Below are 26,157 nucleotides of genomic sequence, written 5' to 3'. Positions count from 1 at the left end.
GTTCTCGAGTTATTTCTCTTCTTACTGAGATTTCCATTTAACAGACGGACTTTCACTCTTTTTGGCTTTCCCTCGCAGCCCAACCCCCCCGGCTGTGATAGAAGACAGATCTCCCTCCATCTGTATGATAGGCTGCAAATGTGTGATAGTCTCGTGATGGTATTTATGTAGTCTGTTATTTCCTCTCTGACCTGCTCTATCCCGCAGGATTACCCCTCGACCATCCCAGCCAAGTCCTGGCCTGCTCAAAAGCCTCTCACTATGTTTGTGTATATCACCAATTAACCGCAACACCGGTTAAATATTTAGGGTTTTCTCTAATGTGACATTTTCTGTATATGATATGGTCCAACTAATAACCAACAGGGGTGTGTTTGAGAAACCTGTTTGGAAACAGTAAAATTAGTTTGTGATGCTAGTAGCACAGAAATGTAACACTGAAGTTATAAAAGTTCAGTAGCAGAAACAAGCAGAAAATATAATTCTACAAAAATACAAAGAACATGTAAAAGTAAACCAATAAACGATGGCAACATTTTAGAAAAAGGTTAAATTCATTAACAAACGCATTAGGTATCATGCACTAACAATTAACAATACATATTTATAATTGTATTAATTTAGGTTAGGTCAATTGCTATAAATAATTAAATAAATATACTATTGTTTATTGTTAATTAATTTTCATTCATAATATATTTAGCTTACATTAATTTATACAACTTGAAATGTAAAAAATATATATACTAGATTATGTATTATTACAATTACCACTAAGTGCAAATAGCCCACCTTGTTGGCAAATGCTATTTACACTAACTTCGCCTACTGATGTCTGGTTGGGGCAGACAAAATTACAGAAGACACTAGATTGTGTAGGGGTAAGGTGCATGGCAGAAAATCTTGATGCAAATAGACCCGAGGTTCGAATGCACTTTTTGTGGAATTCACTCTACTTCACTTTTCCCATCACATATCAAATCGGAAAGAAATTTATTTTCAATAAAAAATGAAGAAAATGTATAGGTTAGGGGTAGGTTTAGGGAGGGCTTTATTGTCCCAATAAGGTGGCATCCATTTAATAATTTTAATAAATATAATAATTATTGCATAACGGTTAATGTAGGCTACAACAACAATGAGGAGCAAATAGTATCTGCCACTATTTATAAGTATAAATATCATCTAACTACTATTTACACTTACTGCTAAGAAAATACGGCTATAGTGAAAATAGAATCTATCGCTGTTTTCACTTAGTGTAAATAGCAGATCGCTAAGAAATGCTGCTATTTCCACTTATTGTAATTGGAATCTATTGCTACTTGCATTTAGTGTAAATAACAGCTATTACTATTTGTACTTAGTGTAATTAGAATCTAGTTGATATTTGCATATTCTAGTTGGTTTTCTACTTGAATATATGTTAAAATGTCCGATTTATTCCTGTGATGGCAACATTGCACACTAACTAATGTTGAAAAAGTGAAAAAAAGCATAATACGACCCCTTTAAGAGAAGGAAATCTCTTTTCCAAGCCGAAATGGAACGACCCTCCTAACAGGCCCTTCAGAACGAAGGCCCTTCAGGTTTTGAGGAATGAGGATATTTTGCAATTCAATCAAGTAGGGGTTGGGATTAGTTACGTGTTTTGATTAATGTGTATTTTGCAGTGAATGTGTGTGTGTTTATTTGGGTTTCAGAGTGTTGCAATGGTACTGAATTTCTTGTGGTTGCTGTTCACAAGTAGCTCCATGTGGAGGACTGTAAACTTTATAACAGGAGGTGGTTTGAGGTCGCTGTAGACTAGTGCTGAATCAGACTAGCAGAGACAGACATACATAAACATACAGACACAGACCGGCACTGGCTGTCTAAAGCAATGCTGAATCACAGTGACACAGCTGCAGTGCACAGCTGCGGAACTCAATTATGCACACACACACACTGGAATACATCAATAGTCAAGTCCAATCAAGCTCTGAAGGAGTGCATTCAAATAAATTGTACTCTGCAAAAAACAGAAAATGGAAAACAGGTAGAAGGGATGTTGTACAGGAGGAGTCTTTGTCTAATGATGGGCTAATGACTGTACATTATCCCGCTTGTTATACGGCTACTCGCCAAATAAGTACGTAAGTGGACATAAAACATTGATTTTAGTTTAATTTATTGTATAATATTACCTGCATGTTAAATAAAAGCTTCTGCTAAGAACAAAGTAGTCCATTACAATGTACAAAATAATTCTCTATAACAGCTCTGGGAGAAGTAGCGACACTCTGTCAAGCGGAGTATTTTGAGCTCTAGACTAACGCTGCAACATTATAACAGTAATAGTAAATACAGAGTCCTCTGAGGTCATTTGGGAGCAATGTCCATGAGAGGAATGATGTCGCCAGTAGTGCCTGCATTAAACAAGAGCGAGCAAATCTGCAGTGCGACAAGATATTCTTTGGTTATGGAAGTATTTTTCCCATTAATTTGTCCCATAGGGCTTTAAAAAAGTCTTTGTTAAAGAGTTATAAGCCTTGAGCCCATCCAACCATCTATGAGGTGAATTAAAATATTACAAACCTGATTTGAATCAAAAAATCATTTGAAAAATGGACAAAAATACAAAAGGTACAAGACTATGTAAAACTACTGGTTTACAGAATATGAAAACATGAGCTGTTGGGTGGTGTGACAAAATAATACAGAAGAGAGAATCACTTGAATCAGCAGAGGTTACACTGGTATGGCAAATTCTACGATTAAGGAATATAATAGAGGAACAGAGAAGTGAATCAGTTTCCCTTGAAAATTAGTCACACTTAATACTGTTTATGCTGAACTATGTCTTATTTACAGATGAAGAACGTACTAAAAGAACATCTGTGGCAGATATAAGCTGACAGAGAAAGACCTAACATGCGGTTTCATCATATGGCGACTGGCCAAAGTGGTCATTCATAGGGTGCTGACAGCGCTCGACTGCTAAAGCGCCAGTTAATAAGACCGATTCACACCCATCTGAGTGACTAACTGGTAGATTACAGCCATCTTGGTTTCCTTCTCCTAAAGGGGTCGTATTATGCTTTTTTCACTTTTTCAACGTTAGTTAGTGTGCAATGTTGCCATCACAGGAATAAATTGGACCATCTTGGTAACACTGCATTGGCAGTTATTTTTTTGTTGTTAATTTGCATTTTAACTTCAATACAAGTGCAGACCTAAATCTCTGAAAGTGTTTACCAAGATTAAATTTCAATACATTTCAGATCTGCAATAAAATTGCAGAACCGAAGTTACATAAAGCCAATCGAACGAATGACCAACCAACCAACCAACCAACCAACCAACCAACCAACCAACCAACCAACCAACCAACCGCCAAAACTACAAAACTTCTCCTATTCATTTTATGAGTGGTTCACCTTTTGCTTTTACTGTGTTAATGTATTTGGTTGCATAAGTCTAAAAATTGTTTTAAAAAATATGTAATTAATCATGTATGCAAATAAGTATGCATAGCAAAATAAGTAGGCTTATCAACTTAAAAGGGGAGAAAAAGCATTCATTATCTTTTAATGTAGACGTCAAAGGCAGTGCAATCAAACTGGTATTTTGATGCACATGCATGTGTCAATTGGTAATAATTAATACTAAGAAAATATTTGACCTAGTGTTTATTCCATGTGTTAGAGTGGCAAATCACTTATAAATCTACTAGACCTATGTTATGTTAACAATTTTGGATATTTTTGTGCCTTATGCAGTTCATGATAATTTTAATAGAATTCAATTGTCAATTTTGTTCAAAAACTATTTTGGTACGGTGTTGGGTTGCCATTAGTTGTCCAATATAAAATCTGTAAAAAAGCGAAACCATTAGAAAACCACTGATCTAACGTGCGGTTTGTCTCCTAATGACTGTGGCTGGAGGGAATCCGAGGCCGTCATCAAAGCAAAACCTCTAATGTGATAGTCAAATAATAACCACTACTGACATAAGAACCATATTAACCTGATATCACACCCAAGATGTAAAAATACTACCTATGCATTATTCATTTTTTAGGCATTAAAACGCTTTAAAGAAAATCTCTTTGTGTAAAGACAAGGCAGAAAGTACAGACAGTGATGGTTTCTTCGTGGATATCTTCGTATTGGAATCCTGGATATCTAATACAGGGTTTCTTGCATCTCCGTAGGGGGTTGAAGCTGTTTTTCTGTCTCTCTTCATGATCTGATTCCCAACAAAGAGCCGATTAAGGGCCTCTCTCTCTCTCTCTCTCTCTCTCTCTCTCTCTCTCTCTCTCTCTCTCTCTCTCTCTCTCTGTGCTCAACATCGCTGGCTAACATAGATGATGTCACTAACCCGATGCGGTCCCCACGACTCAACAATAACAAGGTCATCTGGGAGGGGTGGGTGGATGTGGGGGGTGTTGCAGAGGGGAAGAGAAGGAGGTGGCAGTGCTCTTTGTTTCACATTTCATCTGCAGTGGATTTTTTTCATCAACCACCCCACCAGCACACCCCCATCGCAGCTTAAACCCCCCATTTCTCTTTGCCATCACTTGCCTCATGTGACATATAGGGGGCGATGTTCAGCAAACCCCGAGTGCTGTGGTGAAATCACTGGATGATGCGGCATATGTGTGCAACACTCCGAGCACAAAGTCTATACACATTCATACTTTGAATCAACATGACAAAACAAATCACCCATGATTATACAAAAAATACAGAAGGCTCTGTAACAAAGAAACCGGTTAGAAAATATGAAATGCTCCTCAATTTTCTGTGCTATTGAAAAAAGCCTTAAAACAAACAGTACTTTGATCTTATCTGGACTATGCATGACATTTACCACTATTAATAGTAAGAGACAGTAACACATTTTCTGTCACATCTGAGGCGAAGATAAGCACTCTATTAAATCCTTAGACTCTTTTTTTTTATCTATGAAAGACGCAATTCCCTCCTAGTTCACACTCACACCAGAGTATGAGAGTAAGAGACTGATGAATAATTGATGGAGGAGGCAAGATGTGAATGAAAGAAGTATTCCAATTAGCTGGAAGTCTCTAGAACTCGATTAAATCGTATTAAACTCTATATTTCTGAACAGAAAAACCTGTTAACATGTTCCTTCCTAATTCTTAACATTTCTCAATCACAGAACAAGGGCATGCCAATACTCTTCGACAGGCATATTACAGATAATATAGTATTATTATAGTATACATACTCCTCATCACTAATGTTGTCATAGGCATTATTTTACTGGTTTATATATTTTATTATATTATTTATTCATATTTTAAATTAGCTTTTATTTTTATATTTCAGTAATAAATATTTCTACATGGCTTTAATGTATTTTTCAGTTTTAGTCATTTTGGTACTTCAACAAACGTATTTATTTCAGCTAGTTGTCAAGGCAAGATTTATAATTTTCACTTCTTTTTTTTTAAGTTTAAGTTTATCTAACATTTATGTTATTTTATTTCCACAGTACTCAATTACCAAAAACAAATTTCAATTGTTAGCAATAACACTGGTCGACGGACGCCCACCTTAAACCACATTACAAGTGTCCCAATTCTGAGTATGTGCATGTGAGAGAGAATATATGAGCAGAGGTGTGAATACATCACTGGAGGCGTTCTTATGTCACATTAACACCCCTGTGGAAAACTCAATCACAGGAAAAGTCGGAAAGCAGGGGTGTGTGTACATGCATTTCTGTGGTTATGTGTATTGCGATCGCTAAATGCCCTCGGAGTTCATTGCTGGGCTTGAATCACAGTTTTAATGGTTAAATTTCATTAAATTAATCCATCACATTGCTTTAAGTACAATAAAGAATTGCATGGATTAAAAATCAAACTAATGATTTGTAAAATATGCATTTTATGCACACAAATATGTAGTTTTTTTTACCAGGAATTTGCTATGTTAAGCATTTTATTTAAAAATTAACTTGGACTGGTTATCGTTCAAAATGAATTCCTCTATGGAGAAAATTAATGGAATTTTTACTTCCGGAACCCGACTGTTGCACTCTATAATATTTAATTATCTTATACATCAATGTGCTAAACCAGAAAGTACGCCATCAGTCAGGACAGAGACAGTGGGATGCTAATGAAAAACACGGTTTGCTAACTAAAATAATGCTCGTCACTTTTTACATCTGAAATTAGTGTCTAAACTAAGTCTTAATATCAGTATTAGAGAATAAAATCTTAATAATTTTGCTTTGTTTACCTACATGAATTGTTTTCTTGTTGAATTGTGAAACTTTAGCTTTTTTGAAAACTCAGCCTCAATTAAACTTTTTTTTTTATGCGTTAGCACCTATGTGGCTACAGTACATCTTTCTTAAAACAGTTGTTACGGACTTTAAATGTATGCACATGTCATTAAAACACTAAATAGGTACTTTGACAGACTAAAAGGATAATATGGATCAAGTACATCCCATTAAAATCACACTATGTTCTTACTGTGCTACATAACAGAAACCATAATAAATGCATCCATTTGTTATGCAAATGTTCTGCTTTCGAGAAACTTTGCATCTTAATTTTGGATCCATGAACCAGAGAGTGGAGATGGAAGGATAATGCAATAGATGCTAGTTCATTAAATGTGCACTTTGGGCTGTGGGAGAAGACAAACTACTGCTCATGTAGGTGCATGAGTGCGCGTTGGAGAGACATGGCTATTGCTCATAAAGATGGGGAATATAATGGCTGCTGCCATATGGTAGTTAGACAGGTGATGAGTGGTAATTATAGTCATGCTTTTATGTACAGTATAAAGCTAGTATAGTAATCATATAGCCATTTTTATACCTTATACATAAAAGAAGTGGATGCATGGAAGACCATGTCACGATTTTAATACATTTTTCGATCAGACTTTTAAAAGCTAACTTGTGAGGCTTACCAATAACGTATACTACCGTTCTAAAGTATGGGGTCGGTAAGATTTTTTTGTGATGATTTTAATAATATTGTGAAATATAAATACAATGAAATACTGCATATACAGTATTTTAAAAATATAAATATTTTGTAACATAAATGTCTTTACTGTTACTTTTGATAAATTTAATACATTCTGGGTCAATAAAAATTAATCTTAAATAAAAGAAATATCTTACTGACCCCAAACTTTTAAACAATAAATAATTAAAACATTAATGTGCTTGATAACAATTTTTTTTTAAATATGTCAATGTGGATGTTTATTCATACCTCCTCTGGCATGCTGAGAACCAGTTCATTGTCACTTTGGGTGACGAACCCCTGTAGGAAGTACTCGCTGCAGGCCGCTAGGACAGCCCTGTGCGCGCGGAACTCCTTCCCCTCCACCAGCACAGTCACATCACAGAGCAGGCCCTGCTTCCGCTGCTCATTCAGACCCAGCAGGATGTTGGTACAGTGCACTGTCGACTCATACACGTACATGGGAGCTTCAGACTTCTCATCCACGGACATACCGCTCACACCCTGTGCAGAAAGAGACAGACAGACATAGCGGGGTCAACTTATGTCATCCAGATGACCGCAGCAGTGCAACACAATGCATCCAAACCTGGTCCAAATTTAACACTCTTTAAAAGTGAGTAAAATTAATTGGGTTTTGGAGAGAAAATAAAATGAGTTAGAGAGGGAATACATTTCAAATCTAAAGTTGTTTTATCTGCTATAAGTGACATAAGCCAATGAAATCAAAGACAGGTGCACTACTGAAGTGACTATCTAATACTGATGGAAGTGTTTGTGTTTACATTGCACACAGTTCTCTGATCTTTTGGAAGCAGCTTGTAAGTGACTGTCGTGATTAGAGCATCTAACATTCAGTCTCTCTAAACCCTTTTTCCGAGAGCCTACTCTGCTCTGATTGGTCAGATAGTCCAGTCTATTGTGAGTGGTCTACTGCTTAAAGCACGTATCCGAAACGAAACACCTTTTACCATATCTAAATTTCAGCTCCAGAGGCTTCCTCAGCACTTGAGAACAGCAAAAATGGTGTTGTTATTTCATATCAATTAATGTGCATTCAAAGGGAATTTGCAGGGCTAAGAGTTTTGACATGTCGACAAGACAAACCAAACTCTTCCAGGCCTCAGCTACAACTAGAGTTAGAGGGAAGGTCAAAGTAGACATTGTTCATGTGAAGCCAATAAACACCATAGGCTGGCATTATGCAAATTTGTTACATTGTTATGTAGGTGAAGTGAGACTTGTATTGATGGGTTTTTTCGGCAGTTCAGAATCGATTCTTTCTTTTAGGAAACAAAAACTCTAACTGTTGTGCATTTTGATCCTTAAAACTTTGCAGACCTTTTACATTCACAAACTGCTATATTACACTGCATGAAAGGTAATATTCGCAAAAGTAATATAGAGGGACTTTAATATGTTTTCATGAACTAACATAAATTAACAATGAGCAATGGTATTAACTTAATCAATTATATAAACTGACTTAATATTTGTCCTTGATTAATCAGTACTGTAAAAATGGTTGTTTATTAATATTCATGACACCTAATGTTAATCAACAGAAACATATTTTAATGTTTTTGTTCCTGTTTTCGAAGGTAATTTTGCATCCTGGCTTCAAGGCTCAACAATCTCACTGTGACCACCTCCTCAAAGATGCCACGTACAGAAAGCAAACACACAACCACACACAAAAACAAAGCCCCAAACCCTCCCACGCGACCAGTGCGGGGATCAGCTGCTGTTGCACTATTCACACTCTCATTTAACATACACCCCCACGTAAGCAGGTACACATTCACACTTTAAACAATGATCTTATGCGCACACACAGTGGTAGATTAGCTGGGGAAGGTGATTTAGCTGTCAAAACAGTGGGGTCTCTGCTATTGGTTCTTTTGTAGGAGGCACACAGAGAGAGATGCTGGCGCATGTGATCTTCAGACATCCAGTCACAAAAATTACCTTGAGCTCTTTTCCCTTTTCCTTTCCCCTCATTTCACCCATCAAAGCAGCTCAATCGGTGGATGTGTGATTAGGGACTTAAGTGTCTCTGGATTCTGGATCAATTGTGTGTGTATACAAACTGTCCTGCCCCCGTACCTCAGGTCCTGTATCAGAAACCTTCGACAATCGCTCCTCACAATGACTCCGAGGCGTTTAATCTTATCAGACCGGGAGCGGGGATTCTCGTCGGATTGGCTGCCAAGTGAATATCACTAAACACAAATTAGCTTTCCGCCCTGCAGCTGATTTGAATAAGTGCAGATTGAATATGACGAGTCAGGAGCAGACCTCAGCATAAAGCACAAGTATTGACAAGGTGTGCATGATCTCTGAACATATACCAGCCAAGATTGAACGAGAGAAATGGGCTTGAAATTGTTACCCCATGCAGTGCCATGCTAAACCCTGGGTAAAAGTAACTTTAGAGACTTGAGATGAATTCAGCTTGCCATGGCCACATTACCAGCTTTAATAACACAAAGTAGAATACAATAAGCTAATAATATAACATGGTTAAAAAAATATACAAAATAAAAATATAAGAGTACGGTATCTTGTTCACGAAAGTTTACGACGTGTTGTCACAGTTTAACATTTTCATTTTTCTCTAAGGTGCTGAAACTAAACAAAATGCAAATGGTTAGTGACTGTGCATGCAGAAGTGCAACATGTTCCTGGATCAACATCTTTGTTAAACCTGGAACAAAATTCCAATCAACCAATCAGATTTGAAGAACGTGTTTACAGTTTATGTCAAGTTTAGGCTTACAAACAGGCTTTGGTGCTTCTACAGCAGTGTCATTCACCTATAATTTAGGGTTAGGTTTAGGTGTAGGGATACGGTTAGGATTAAAGCTTCCGACAGGAATGTTATTCCAGGATCAACAAAATATTTTGACCCAGGAACACGTCTTGACTCAGGACATGCGACTGTGCATAGCGTATACATAATTACTAAGGTAAGCACTGTGTAGTTTATGATTGGTTGTCTGATGCTACAAGATCTCACTGAACATCAGTGTTGTTATTGTCAACAGTTTTAATCGCCCTCAGTAATTGAAATAAAGCTGAAATATAAATATTAGATGAATAACCTAAATGAAAATTAGAAACAAACTGAAATAAAGTACATTTAATTTGAAATACTAAAATGACAAAACATTTTTTTTAATAAAATTAAGGTGTATGGAAATATAACAAAAAAGGTATATTGCAAAATTACTAAAACGTAACAAAAAATTTAAATAAATATTATAATAGTATACAAATATAAATATAAATATATATATATGTGTGTGTATATATATTTTAAATATGTTATATATTCATAGTATAAAATATGATGCATTATTTTATTATATTATAAATTATATCTTTCATATATACCATATACTAGAACTCATGTACCCCAGTATTTACATGGTGTTCCAAGGTACTTCCAAGAAATTCCTTGGTACTGGACTAAAATACATGAAAGCATTTTTTTTTTGTTGTACCACTGTACATCTAAAAAAAGCATGGTAGATTCATGCTACCTTGTCCAAAAAGCCATGATACTTTGTGGCACACATTCTCAGAAACTCCCCCCCCTAAAATTACAAGTACAAATGTTGCATTGCCCAGGGTTAAAGTGCATTTAGCCTGGGGTTTAAAAAGCTTAACAACCAAGGTTAAGCACAGCATGAAAAGACATACATAAAAAGAGGATGCTTAAGCTCTGAATCAGTCCGATTTAAACTGCTTTTGAAACTACACAATCTCTACTTTCAGTCTCTGCCAGTAGTCTTTTCCACAACACACTGAGCTATTTAAGTTGTCCGGGGCCAACTTCTGCTTGCTGAATGATCGGTGCATGACTAAACAATTCCTACAGAGCTCTAGTGGCAGCCAACACTGCTCTTTCCATCCCCGCTGAAGCCAGGGCTGCCCCTGTCTGCCCTGCTGCGGTGAGGATTGTGCAGCCAGCGCTCCTCCCTGCTCCCAAAACCACCACTGACTGCACCTTAAGCAAACTCTGACCCACAGAGACACAGGCCTGAGATTTCTTACCCTTGTCATCTTGATTTAACTCCTGACTGGGCAAAATTGGCAGGTTGTGTACTCCGTACAGACGAAACAGACGGGCGCAAACCCTCAAAGCTCGGCTCCACAAGGCAGGTTGCATGTGGTGGATATCGTTGTCGGGCTCCTTCAATCAGAGCGAGCCTGTAAAAGCCTTGAGCCTTGACGAACACTGACGGTTTACTGCAGCGCAAATTAAAACATGAAAGGAAAGTTGTCCTTGGTCATTGGAAATGGCTGTGTGTGCAAATGGAAACTCCTCAACCAAGAGAATGGAATCAGTGGGCCCGACGCCTCTCTTTCTTTCTCTCTCTCTTTCTTATCTCTCTCAGTCAGTCTCAGAGAAATTCAAACCACACGGCATGTGGGTTCAGGGATCCTATACTGCAGTGTGTGAGTGAGTGCGCACATATGTGCGTGTGTGTGGGAGGTACAATGTGGTTACCATGAAAAGAAAGAAAACAAAAGAGAAAGATAGGTGGCTATAATGCATCTGTGCAAAGCACCAATCACATCCATAAGAAGCAAAAAATAATTTTAACCCTTAAATGCATGAATGTTTAGCCAATCATTATTACATATTCAGGTGTTTAGTGACCTGGATCTATATCCAACACGGATGGATCTCTACGTGCCACGATAATATAAAACTCTCCTGATATTAGAGTAACAATTACAGAAGAATAAAATAAAGCATATTTTGTTAACTTTTAAAAGGTTGGAAGTGTTCAGTTTGAGCAGATGTTTTATACCATCATCACTGTCCTCGTCAGAGTTCATTTCCCAGTACATTCAGCATCATATTCTCGATCTCAAACATATCTTCAAAACTATTATTTTCAACATCTTCAAAATCAATATTTGGATCGCTGACAGCTTCTTCATCAGATCCACCATTAAGTGGCAGTCTAATATTTGATTGCGTACAGTACTTGCTCTGCATCACTGAGCCATTTCAAGTTCTGCTGATTATACTTCCTATTCTTTTGTTTTCTGACTGCGGTAACTATGAGTGAAAGTCACTTCATCATTGTGAATCAGACATTGCCACCTTGTGGATTAAAGTGTATTTGCACTATTATTCAGACATTAAAGATTCAATTATTGTTGTGCAGAAAAAAATATACTTACACACAAAAATGTATGGAAACACAGGCATTCTTTTATAATTAGGGGCCAAGCACTGAAAGTGCGTAGGCACCTATTGAAATCGTTGGCGTTCTTAATCTTCTTCCGTTTCTTCGTCTTCTTCCGTATGGAAGTCTATGGCAGCTCATAGAACCACACACTGAATGAAATTTGGCACACTGATAGAGGACAGTCTGAACAGTCACCTTAGCAAATTTGGAGTCTCTAACTCAATCTCTCTAGTGCCACCAACTGTCCAAAGTTTCACTCATGTTTATGCTAATAACTTTTGAACCATAAGGTCTTCATTAAACACAATTCCTTTTCCCACTGATTCCTTGGCTCAAGATGATTCGATTGCATCATTCGACGTCATTTTCCGTCATGTAAATCTTTCCGCCATTTTGAATTTTTAAAAAAACGTACTTTTTCGAACTCGTCCTAGATGGTTGCTCCGATTTTTACAAAAAAATAACCAGATCATCTTCAGACCATGCCGACAAAAAGTTATGGAATTCAAGTTTATTTGTCAAACCGTTCTTGAATATCGCGCAAACTAATTTTACAGGGAGTCATGCTGAGTCGACTAATATCCAATGTTTCCATATTGGCCATTTTGGGCGTCAGACATTTTGAATTTTTTACTAAAATGCTGCATTTTATGAACTCATGAACGTATCGTTACAAAACTTGGTATGGGTCAACGGCATGATGCCCTGAAGGAGCCTGAGAAGTTTCAAACCAGTGCCACCTAGTGGTAAAATTATATAAACGGGAGTCATCTTTCACATAATCCTTGCAGAGTCCAACGATACCAAACATACTAGCGTAGCGTTGTGATTTAACGCTTAAAAAACATTTGCCAATATCTTCAAAACCATTTGACCGATCGAGACGAAACCACCGTAGGGAGTTTGGAAACATAGGTCGTTGGCTAAGTACTAGTGCCCAAATGTCAAAATATTAATAGTAAGTGGGAAGAAAATGCAAACAAAGTCAGGTGTGGGTCATTTTTTGTGTTTATACATATAAATGTATATAACTCCACAATTTGACACACACATGTATGGGCTCACTCTGAGGACACAAAAAAATAGTGGGATAGTGCCTCTTGTTGGTGCTATAACGGAACAAAATAGTGTATTGAAGTCAATGGTAATTTCATGTTGTGATAAAAAATGCTATACTTTATGAATGCATAAGTGTTTCGTTATGAAATTCGGTATGAGTCATCGGCACCATGCCTTGAAGGTACAAAAGTTTGACAGGGCAAAGTTTTGCCATAGTCAGCCAAATTGCCTGTCTGCATTCTTTATTTTCTTTTAAAACCTACTTTTTTGGACTTCTCCTAGACCATTTGTCCGATTTTCAGCAAAATCAAATCGTATCATCTCCAGACCGTGCCGACAAAATGTTATGGATTTTGTGTCGATAGATGAAACCGTTTTCGTATACCACAGCAGCAAAAATGAGGCATGATTCCAAAATGACTATTCAGGGTTAATCTCTGCAATGCATTGACACCAAACTTTGTATGTGTCATTGTCACCTCACTCTGACCAAACCACATAAATTTCGTAATTGCGCCACCTATTGGTCGAAAGTGATAAACCATTAAATCATATTATAAGTGACTGTAAATGATTATTCAGACAGTTTGCCTAAAATCATGTTAAAATGTCTTTAATTGCTCCTCGCTGCAGTTGGTCTGACACTCCCAGCCATGTTGGCATGTCTTATCGTCTTCTTGCGCTTGGCCCCGATAATTGCTGCTTGCAGCTATATTTTATTATTGTTTTGCTTGTTAAATAGTTTATAAATGAATTGATTGAGGAATACTAAGAAGGTTAACTTAAAAAAATGAATGAGGAGGAGGGTAGTGAATGACGTCCCTGGTCACTAAAGATCTGAGGTATGCGCTTAAGGGTTAAAAGAATTAATGTAAATTTTACTTGTGCTGTATGTTTTTGATTTGCTAAAAAGAACCGGTTCAAAAGAATCAATAGTTTAGGATTATACAGTACAAGCATGTTAGTTTGATTCCTGAACTACTGTTTCTTATATGAACCAGTCCTTTTAATCAAATCCAAAACAAATTCGACTGGACCAGTTGTGTCGTATGTTGTTTATGCCGCAGCCTGCGAGGACAACTCAATAATAAGACATTTTATGTCAACAGTATTTCACAGTATACAGCCCATTTGATCGCATCCCAATCAATACAGTCTGCAAACTCACATTCACAACAATTTCTTTTGCAGTGTGACTGAAGATTCAGTAGTGGGGGCTGCTTTAAAAGTGGTGCAAGTTTGTGTCCTACATTCCCAGACATTTAGAGCAACAGTCCAACTGGTCACTCCAATTATTGTTTTTCGTTTTGTTTCTTTTCCTCGCTCTAAATATGTTTTCTATCCTTCCTTTGGTGGATAATGACCTGTCTTCCAAGAATAATGTTTCCAGATGTGGTTGCAAGGTTCATAAGATGCCAAACACACTATTTCAAAATTGGAATGTGCTTTCTTTCCATGCTGTGATTTTCAGATGTGTGCATTTTGTGCACAAAAGGATGATGCATATGCACACAAACTCACCACAAATGACTACTCTTGGCCGTGTAACCAATTAGAACTGCTGAGGGATGCAAGGGGTTTGTGCTCCGTCTCGTTCTCTCGAGAAGTTACCTTTCTTCTTTTTATTCTGCAGGCCTTTCTCAATCTTGTTAACTTTGGCAGCTAACTGGTTTAGCAAGGAACACTCCCACACACATCAAAAGCAGAGCTCTGTGATGGGTTTCCGACAGCTGTCGCTGGCGTTCTACTTTTGCCCACTCAAGGGCCTGAAAGACTACCAGAGCACTGGGGCTATTCTGAAACCAGCCGATTGAGCATGGAGCCTTACTTTCAGAGATAAATACTCCCAAGACAATGACCAATGATTGTGTATCCAACAATATAGACTCAGTTCTCAATTGCTAGTATTAAGACCACGTTCAAAATATAGTGTCTTCTCAAGGTGTTCTGATATGATGGAAAAGGACTATCTGCTGACTCGAGAACCTGCGTAATATCATTTTGCAGAAAATATGATACAGACATGCTTTCCTAATGAGCCTGGGTTGTTCTTTTGAATCAGATATTTTCAATTGAATCAATTGAACCGGTTCACCACACCAGGCAAAAAAATCCAAGTCCAGGCACTCAGTAGGTTACGAAAGTAAAAAAGCCTTTATTATTTAATCGAGGACTAAACCATTAAAAAACACCAACGCGCATCGGCCCACTGCTCTTCATCAGGGTGTTGGTAACAAACAGACAAAATCAAGCAATACTTATTTTATATTTTGCCTTGTTCTTGTATGATTTAACTTCTGGCATTAGACATGACCTGAACTATTGCCTCTAGTGGCCAAAAATGTGTGTTGCAAGTGCCAGACTAGCACACCTGAAACCAATGCAACTATAAGTATTGCTTGATTTTGTCTGTTTGTTACCAACACCCTGATGAAGGCCAGTAGGCCGATACGCGTTGGTGTTTTTTAACGGTTTAGCCCTCAATTAAATAATAATGGCTTTTTTACTTTTGTAACTACTGAGTGCCTGGACTTGGATTTTTTTCCAATTTTTTATGAAGGAATAAAAGTTGTTGGTTTTATTGCCCCAAGTGGTCATTTGCGCAGGAACTCAATTAACAGTGAATTGAATGTAAAGGCACGTTTTTTGAGTTTTGGAAAAATGTAGGTAGTAGCGCGTTTTTCCGAAAGAACAGTTTGTTCACAAATCGGACATATACTGTCCACTTCAGTTTTAAGCTGTTGAAGAATGCATCACTCATATCTTAAAGTCTCCCTGTGGTGTAAATCAAGTTATTAGTGAACACTTATATGTCTATGTGGTGTTTTTAATATGCTTTAAGACAAACCATGAGCAAATTCATAAGTCAACACCATTGCTGAGTATTTTCTCCTTTAAAACTCCAGTGAAACAAAAACATGGTTTGAAATCGCGGGTGTTTCTGATGTAACAAACTAACTTGTAACCAATCACGCTGGTGCGAGTGAGTGGAGGCGGAGCTAATTTGCTTATTCATAGAACCGCATATACTAAATGAGGCAAGGGTGTAGAGTTACATTTAAGCTATTGTAAGGCATGAATAATTTTTTTAAGGAAAAACGTTTAAATATGTAATTTTGGTGATCAAAGATTAGTTTTAAATTATATAATTATTGACTACAGGGGGACTTTAAACTACAGTCCTTATCTTCTTCCATTTCTCTCTCTCACTCTCTATGACCACATTTAACAAAGCAGTCATTTTCCTGATATAGAGTACACTGACCTAATGTCCTTATAATTAGCACTTGAGCAGTCTTCTCTTGGCTCATTCAGATTTCAGACAAACTCATTGGAGACCCTAAAAATAAACAAAACCCTGAGAGGCCTTCTTTACAGCATCACTATGCCAACAAAGCAGATCTTGGTGTCTCCATGCCTTTCAACCATTAACCCGGTTTAAATATCTCAGCTAACATCAGTAAATGACAGCTCAGATTCTGTCCTGAATTGGAATGCAGTTGTGTTCCTTCACTCCGCAGGAAGGCCTGACATTGCGGTTTGGGGGATGACAGCATATGATGCATTCTGTGATGCATGTCCTCTTTCCCGACTCCACAGACACTCTCTGCTGCTGAGCAGAACACTTCTGACAGTAAAAAGCAATAGGTTACTATCGTAACCCCGGTTCTCTGAAACATCGAGTGGAGAGATCCACCTATGGGAAGGGCATCCGTACCTGACCTCTGCAGAAGCATCCAATTGCACCAAGTCTGGCTAGACAGACAGAAGCGCGCAGCCAATGCCAGGTGAGGCCACACCCCCTCACCTAAGGGCATATAACATCTGGGCGCGCTGCTATTCCTCAGTAAGTATATTCGCTTCTCGTGCAGCAAGCGGGGCAAAGCTGGTGGATCTCTCCACTCGATGTTTCAGAGAACCGGGGTTACGATAGTAACCTATTGTTCTCTTTCATCATCTCGTGTTCGAGATCCACCTATGGGAGAGACATGGACAGCTCCCCGATTGCCCAATACACTCACAGTGAGGTTCTGAAAGCCAGAGAAAGACGGTCACCCCGGGGAGGCGGTGCCTGACACGTCCATTAATCATGAACCTGCAAAGGTGACGCCACACCGACTGCTGTGGACACGCAGGACATGAAGCATGCATGAGACACATACATGAAAGTACCCCCAACCCACCAAGGCACATAAACTAAACCCATAACGGGAAGTAAATGTTTGGTGGCAAGAATGAACATGACCAGCCGGGCCATTCACTCTTATTGGTTTCAACAGGGTACAGGGAAGAGCTAAGAAGACCCAACCCCTAAAACCGAATGTGCTACCGAGGTTCTGGTGACATCCAGCCGGTAGTAACGCACAAAGGTATGAGGAGAAGCCCAACTGGCAGCGGAGCAGATGTCCTGCAGTGACACTCCCCTAAACAAAGCCCAAGAGGCGGCTAAGCCCCTTGTGGAATGAGCTCTGATGCCCCTTGGGGGCTGCACTCCCTTTGCTTCATAAGCCATAGTTATAGCGCCCACAACCCAATGTGAGAGGCGTTGCTTCGATATGGGACTCCCTCTGTGCGGAGGGGCCCATGAAACAAAGAGCTGGTCGCTCTTCCGGAAAGCGCTGGTCCTGGTCATATAAGCCTGTAAAGCACGGACTGGACACAGAGCATTCAGCCTCTGATCCTCCAGAGAGGTAAAAGGTGGAGGGTGAAAAGCGGACAGCTCCAACACCTCCGAAGTGAACGCAGGGAAGCACTTCGGCATGAAGGCCGGGTTAGGCTTAAGGGAAACCTTATCTCCACTGAGGGAGAACTTAGTGCACGAGGGGTGAACCGAGAGTGCATGTAGCTCACTGACACGTTTGGCAGATGCCAAGGCCAAGAGCAAAGCTGTCTTGAAGGACAGCAGCTTAAGGGAAATACTCCCCAGGGGCTCAAAAGGATGTTGAGACAGTGCTTCCAGCACCATGGAGAGGTCCCATTCCGGAACAGTTCTCCTGATGACTGGCAACGAGCGGCGTGCACCCTTCATGAATCTGCGGATTAGAGGGTGCTGCCCGACAGTAGAGCCCTCAAAACCCACATGACAGGCTGAAATCGCAGCCAAATAGACCTTAATGGTGGAAAAAGACCTCCCTTTTTCCATGAGGTCCTGAAGGAAACACAAAATATCAGGAACTGAGCACTGATAAGATGTGAGACCGCGCCCATCGCACCACCCTTCGAACACGTGCCACTTACAGCCATATAAGGACCGTGTAGAGACTGCCCTGGCATTCTGAATAGTGGCGACCACACGCGGCGAAAGCCCAAGTGCGTTCAGGTTCGTCCTCTCACGGGCCAGGCCCAGAGAGCCACCCTGTCCGGGTGGGGGTGGTAAATCTCCCCGTTGGCTTGGGACAATAGATCCGTGCGAACGGGAAGGCGCCACGGCTCGGCGTATAACAGAGGAATTATCTCCGCCAGCCATGGTGCCTTGGGCCACCTGGGTGCTATCAGAATGAGAGACAGGCCCTGCTCTCTCACCCTGGCCAATGAGGGAATTATCAGGCACAGGGGAGGAAAAGCATACAGGAGCACTCTGGGCCATGGGTGGGCCAGTGCGTCTACCCCGAGGGGCGCGTCCATGTCCCTTAGAGAGAAGAACATAGGACAATGGTAGTTTTCGCGCGAGGCGAATAGATCTACGCTCGCCCGTCCGAATCTCATCCATAGCATTTCCACTATCTGAGGGTGAAGACGCCAATCTCCGTAGATTGGGTTTCCCCTTGATAGCAGATCCGCACCTCTGTTCAGAATGCCCGGAACGTGAGTTGCGCGTAACGACAGGAAAACCCGTCTGCTCCACACCAAAAGCTTGTAAGCTAGAGCGTGGAGTTTCGACGAGCGCATGCCGCCCTGACGGTTGATATAAGCCACAGCCGTGGTATTGTCGCACCGTACTAGAACGTGATGTCCCTGCAGGCGAGGCAGAAAATGATTCAGAGCTTTCCAAATGGTTAAAAGCTCTAAATAGTTTATGTGCGCTGAACGTAGTCTGTTTGGCCACAGACCGTTCACCGTTCTGCCCTCCTGGGTGGCACCCCAGCCTGTCAAGGACGCATCTGTCGTCACAACTTTCCGCATCGTAACCGCCCCCAGAGGGGTTCCCCGTGCGTAAAAGTTCTCGCTCTCCCAGTGGCGCAAGGTCGCCGAGCAGGCGCGTGTCACTGTTACCGAGCGGCAAAGGTCGCGAATCGGGCTGAAATGTAGTGACAAGACCCATTTCATGAACGCCCTCATCCTCAGAAGTCCCAATGGCACAACTTGGGTGGATGAAGCCATGAGACCCTGTAGCCTGAGACATGTGCGATATTGCACTTTCGCCCCTTCTCTGAACTGCGTCAGACAGTTCATCAGAGAGCGAACGCGCTCTTGAGAGAGGCGCGCTCGCATGGAGACCGAATTCAACTCCAAGCCCAAGAAAATGACATTCTGACTGGGCGTGAAATTGCTCTTGCTCACATTCACTTGAAACCCGAGCGATGTGATGTGCGCGAGCACACGGTCGGTGTCCTGCAACACCTTCTCCTTTGATTCGGCTATGATGAGCCAATCGTCTATATAAGTCAGGATTCTCAGACCTGATATTCTCAGAGGTGCTAAGCCCGCCTCCGCGCACAGACAGAAAGACCGGGGACTCAAACTGAGTCCAAACGGAAGAACTGTGAATTCGTAACATATGCCCTGGTAGGCGAAACGAAGAAACTTCCTGTGCGGAGGATAGATGCTTATGTGAAAGAAAGCATCTTTCAGATCGACTGATGTGAACCAGTCGTTCTGTTTTATGGCACGGGCGAGTGCGCCTTGTGTCAGCATTCTGAAATTGTATTTCCTCAAATGTTTGTTCAACACTCGAAGGTCCAAGATAGGGCGGAGAGAGCCGCCTTTTTTCGGGACCAGAAAATAACGGGAATAAAAACCCTGGTTCATCAGATTGGGAGGTACCACCTGAATCGCTCCCTTGTTTAAGAGAGATGAAATTTCCTCTTTCAGAATGTGAGAGGCGTTCTCTTCCGTGTGAGAAAAGAGAATGCCGTTGAAATGCGGGGGTTTTACTGCGAATTGCAATCTGTAACCCTGCATTACTGTACGCATCACCCACTCGGGAGCTGAAACGGTTCGCCAAGCCGCTTCGTGACTCGCGAGAGCTCCCGCTCGGGCCAGAGCGGAGCTGTGTGAGACCGACAGGTTTATTTGTGATGCAATGGCGCCATCTAGTGGGTACACTAGAGGCGACATGCAGGGGTTCGGAGGGATTTCCTCTCTCTGCAGTGAGATGAATTCTCTCTGCGGAGAGAGGTTTTCCCGCCGAAACGAATTCATTTGATTCGTATTTTTTTGTGTTTTGTGTGTTTTGTGTTGGGCAAACACTGGGGCCGAAGCCTTTATTGAGAGAGTGAGGGGAACAGAGTGTGGGCAGTGTGGTGTCACTGAGCTTAAACTTTCCCTTACAAAGGGCCCCCTGAACGTGGGGGGAAAACACACATCTCTCGAACACACGAGCTGGGCAGTCTCGTTTACACACGGAGAGCTGACCCATCCGCGGGACCCCCTGGGTTTTTTGGACGGGGGTCCTAGAAGAGGAGGGGAGTCCGAAGGGCTTGCGGCCCGTGAACATGGACTCGAAGCCCCCATCGGCTGAACATCAGGCAGGCCGCTTGCGTTTCGAGTCGGTGGGGTTGGAATTCGCAGGTCTCCCGGCCGCGGCCGCGGCGGGAGCGGGCTTACCCCAGTGCTTGTGTGTAGGTGCTGGGTTATGTTGCCGAGGGGGTGGTTTGTTGCGGGGCTTTTCTCTGCCCTGATGAAACTGTCGTCCCGTGGCCGGTGGGTTAGGCAAACGCACAGGGGGCGCCTGGCGTGGGACTGACTTCCTAGGAAGGCAAAGTTTGAAGGCCTCATCCTCCTTTTTCTTATCGTCACACCGTTGTTGCATCAGTGCGACGGCGGGGCCGAAGAGAGCCCGGCCGGGCTCCACCGGCGCGCCCGCGATGCGCCGTTTCTCACTGTCAGGGAGTCCCGACAGGTTCAGCCAGAGCGCGCGCTCTCCGACCACGGAAAGCGCCATGGAGCGCCCGCAAGCTTGGACGGCCTGCCGAGCGTTACGGAGGACGAGGTCGTTCACCGTTAGGATCTCCTTCCACAGGGTTTCAGAAGGATTTCCCTTTTCCAATTGTTGCCCTAACTCTTCAAGGATCTCCGCCTGGTAGGCGGAGAGGAGCGAAGAAACGTTAAGGGCCCTGACAGCCACGGCCGAGGACTTATAAGCTGCCTGGTGAACGGAGGCAGCAAAACGGTCCATCTTGTTGGGCAAGACCGGCTTGGGGGGAGCGAGCAGCCCGCCCTGAGCGGGGTTAAGGTGCCTGGCGATGGAAGGTTCGACGGTGGGAGGTTCGCCCATACCGTGCGCCGCCATGTCCTTAACCTCGAGTCCCGTGAGACCGTGTTTGAAGTCGAGCGGGTCGCTCCAATAATTTCTCATGTGCTTCGCGCACGCCGGGAGGATGGGGAAGAGTTGTTTCCTCGGGCCGGGAGGGGGTCCCAGCACTTTCCCATCATAAATATCCCTCTCCTGGTCGGTGGCGCTCTGCGGTGCCGGCCATTCGATGTTGAGACGAGCGGCCGCTCGCTCACACACTTCCAGGAGGATGGCTTGAGGCAGAACCGCGTGGGCCGTAGCCTGGGGAACACCAGAGGGCGGGATGGCCTCCTCGTCCTCTGAAACCCCAAGAATGGCCGCATCCTCCTCTTCGCCAGAACCGGGCAGGTCGTGGACGAGAGTGAGGTTGTCCCCGAAGATGTCCTCCTCGGGGAAGGCGGGATTGGGCTGGTCAGCCCAGACGAGAGACGTTGCGCCCCGGGAGGCCCCCGGTAGCGCGTCGTCATCACCGTGTCCCCCGTCCGAGTCAGAAGGGCTGAGCCCGGTGCACTGTGTCACTGCCACCTTAAGACGGCGTTTTAGCAGCTTCCTAGGCAGCAAGAGGCAGAAACTGCAATTCTCCGGGTTTTCAAGGGCTTCCCGAGCGTGCTTAAGACCCAAACAGACCACGCAAAGCTGATGAAGATCCTTAGCTGCGATGAGGGCACCACACGCGGCCGGGCAGGCCCGTGACATGCTATCCCCTGGAGAGGCTGCAGGCTTAGACAGTGACATACCAGCGAAGAAAACGGAGAAATCCGTGGCGGGCAGCCGTGAGGAGAAACGGTGAAAATAGCGAGAGCGTGGGCGGCTCCGAATGCAAAGCAGCAGTAGTTGAAAAATAAACAACTGTCACGTCCGGCGGAGGCTGATCTGGTCGATATGTCCTCCTGAAGACACGAGGTGAGCAGTGTAAAAATCCAACCGAGCTGTGAGATGCAGAGATCGCGAGAAGCGAATGTCAACTGAGGAATAGCAGCGCGCCCAGATGTTATATGCCCTTAGGTGAGGGGGTGTGGCCTCACCTGGCATTGGCTGCGCGCTTCTGTCTGTCTAGCCAGACTTGGTGCAATTGGATGCTTCTGCAGAGGTCAGGTACGGATGCCCTTCCCATAGGTGGATCTCGAACACGAGATGATGAAAGAGAACTGTCTGCGCTGCTACGTTAACAGAAAACATACAGCTCACCTGTGACAATCTCCATACACAAGCATTGCTAAAATTACCACAGAAACCATGGTTTCCATTCAGAGACCACAGTTACAGACCTAAATACACTTAAGTCTGATACTACTACTACAGAGTGTTACTATTCGGGTAATACAATAAATCAGACAAATGATCAAGATAACAATTACAGATGTTGCGTCAAGAAAAGTATAATTTACAGCATTGATTTTGGTCAGGTTTCATAATCTTTCCCAATACACTGTAAATCAACAAGACAAACATTGTAAATAAGAGATTTATTGTGCACTACAAACAGCTTCACTGAAAGATTGAGTGACATTCTTGTCACATTGCTTGTTTTATGTGCGTCATTTATTCAACATTTTAACCACAGTTTTGTTATTTATGCTGCTAACAGAATCAATGTGAAGTTGATTTACTGATGAATTAAACAGCAGTAAATTAATTCAGAAACAGCCCGCTTGGTATTAAATCTCAATTTGTTTTAAATATCTACACTACTGTTCAAACGTTTAGAGTAAGATTTTATTTGAAAAGAAATTAACACTTTCATTCAGCAAGGACACATTAAATTGATCAAAAGTGAGTGTAGAGACAATGTTACAAAAGTCTATTTCAAATAAATGCTGTTTTCAACTCTTTTCAACATTGATAATAATAAGAAATGTTTCTTGAGCACCAAATCAGCATATTAGAATGATTTCTGAAGGATCATGTAACACTGAAGAATGGAGTAATGATGCTGAAATTCTGCTCTGCATCAGACATAAATTACATTTTAAAATATATTGCAATAGAAAACCGGTATTAAGCATATTAATTGAAATGAATAATCATGATTACATTGTCACTGTAATTAATCAAGGAGCTATACTTGCATAAGTCTAAAAAGCTGATAGTAATATGGCCAATGAATGAATTACTTTAAAGGTGCTCTAAGCGATGTCGGGTGACATCACTTCTTGTTGAAGTTTAAAGTATTGTCAAACAAAACGAAGGCTAGCTAGACCCTCCCTCCTCCTCATCCGTGCACTAACCCCCCAAACCGCACCCCCAAACCCTTCTTATCGGTTATTAGCTGGAACAGTTTGTTATTTTTCGCGGTGCGGGTAAGCCCAGTTTGTTTTTGTTGCCGTTTGTGGAGCCTGGGGTGTCTGCAGAGACCGTGTTTTTTTACAGTGTGTTCAGGGGACAGGCAGCTAGCGGATAGTGAGGAGATGTTTGTTGTATGTGACAAAAAATGTTTTGGCCTAAAAAACGTGTGACATCGCTTTGAGCACCTTTAAAGGAATCAACCAAAAATCAAGCTAACAGACAAAAGATAGCAAAACAATTGTGCAAGCTTCTTTAACTGCACTGTTTTATAATCTCACATTGATTTGTGACGGTTTTACAGTGAAACAAACAAATTTTATTTACATGGTACATTTTCTTCTTAAGGGAAGTGCCATGACACCCATCTCAAATTGTTGGCCACTTCGATTCATTGCGCTACTGCTTTCAACATTAGCATCAGCAACTAGTATAGCCGATTGCATAATCATTATCAACACTCATTTAACCATTACTGCAGATGAAGTGTTAAAAGCCATTGATTTGCTTTATGCTAATCCTCACGCTAAATCCTAGCATGATATAGGTTTACATTAAACTTGGCATTTTAGCAAATTATCCAATGAACTACGCAGCGGTTTTAGATGTGATGACACCAAAAAGCCAAACCTGCAGTTCGACGGGTTTGCGTTCCACCAGTAATTATTGGCTATTAACTGTTAAAAGCCCATTTACCTTGTGCAATCAGAGTACACACGTGTGGACACACACACACACACACACACACACACACACACACACACACACACACACACACACACACACACACACACACACACACACACACACACACACACACACACCTTGTACAGGCTTGTGATCTGAGCCTAGAAAGCGTTAGTACATTTCCTTCAACCCTCTGACACTGAAACAGACTTAATGGCTCATTACATTCCAGCTCTGCTGGGTATTAATCATCAGCGTCTATGACTAATCCTACTATTCCACATGCACATACTCTGGCAAAAGTGCACACTCACTAATGGAGCCCTTTTAATGGTTCTTTCTCAGTGGGCTTGAATGACAATAATGGACATTTAGAGCAGCGTTTGATAGTGTTCATCCGCAGCAGAAGACGAAGTCTCGATTATTACCTTGCTGGACTCTAACAGCTCTCCTAGAATTATTTATCTTAATTGGGTAGGAATCTTAGTAAGCACCTCTTGTTACAGAGGGTAATGTGTAAAGACAAGGGCCTGGAATGAGCATAATTCCTCGGCTTTGTTGAAACATTAGCCACTGGCTACAGACTGATTCATGCAGCAGTGCAGGAACATTCCTCTCTGGGCCTTCTCACATGCAGTGGGCTTGTGAGATGCTGAGAGTTGTTATTCTCGGTCATTAGTTGACGGAGGATGGATTTTTTTTCCATGAAACACTCTTGACTACAGAAATAAAGGTAAATGATACTTCAGTCCCTCAAAGGAAAGTCATTCTGGCTCTCTCCGTGCACGAGTGTGCTTGTCTGAAGGAGATCCTCCACATGCCCCCTCAGCGGCAATCACAGTTTTCAAGTTGTGCATGTGTGCAAATCTGATGCATGAAATGGCATATAAGGCTTGTGGGCGTGTCCAGAATGATAATCTAAGTGTGCATCACACATTCATATTACTATTGATCCTGTAGATCTCTGTGATTAAGATCAAATGAAGAACTAATAAGCTTATTTAATTTGTGCACACTGAGAAAAGAAAATATTATTGGGCGCGGATGGAGTACAAGCCTCTGGCAAAGTTTGGCTTACCAAGTGCTTATGCTTAAACTGAGACACATTTATGATATTATTTATTTATTGGATATGTTGTGACAATTCTCCTACAGATATTTAATTTTATTTTGCTGCTTTAAAGTTACGGCAAGGCTGCAGGGTTGTCAGGCAAAACAGTATAAACAAACACATTTGCAAATGCATCATCTGGAGTCCTGTTTGCAGTCTCTGCCAGATGTTTTTAATTAAGCTTTGAATGAATGTGGATTTTTGTCATGTTTTTTAATCATACTTCTACTGACTAAAGGAAAACGGGTGCTGGATGTGGTGGAAATAATTACAAAAAGCGTCTGGGAAATATCAAAAAACAACACAAGATATAAAAGCAGGCATTACTTGTTGCTAAGTTTTTTGCAC

At 41.6% G+C, this 26,157-nt stretch overlaps 1 protein-coding gene across 5 annotated transcripts in view; it reads right to left on the bottom strand.

The window, feature by feature from the left end:
- bach2b (BACH transcriptional regulator 2b) overlaps nt 1-26,157 on the bottom strand; it is a 117,581-nt gene that overhangs the window by 24,340 nt on the left and 67,084 nt on the right. For 4 of the 5 annotated variants that reach the window (XM_077220689.1, XM_077220685.1, XM_077220687.1 and 1 more), the window contains one exon: nt 7,254-7,508. In XM_077220689.1, coding sequence (XP_077076804.1) covers nt 7,254-7,496 — 243 coding nt within the window. In that variant the 5' untranslated portion in view covers nt 7,497-7,508. Of the gene's footprint in view, nt 1-7,253; nt 7,509-11,063; nt 11,305-26,157 lie in introns of those variants that run through there. The other variant, XM_077220686.1, reaches the window with a different exon arrangement.

This window comes from Siphateles boraxobius, unplaced genomic scaffold (genome assembly GCF_051911475.1).
Source record: "Siphateles boraxobius isolate OS27281-9 unplaced genomic scaffold, OSU_SipBor_1 8, whole genome shotgun sequence".
In the NCBI taxonomy this organism is placed as follows: Eukaryota; Metazoa; Chordata; class Actinopteri; order Cypriniformes; family Leuciscidae; genus Siphateles; species Siphateles boraxobius.
The sequence above is the reverse complement of the archived record's forward strand: the minus strand, read 5'-3'. Positions and strand labels throughout refer to the sequence as shown.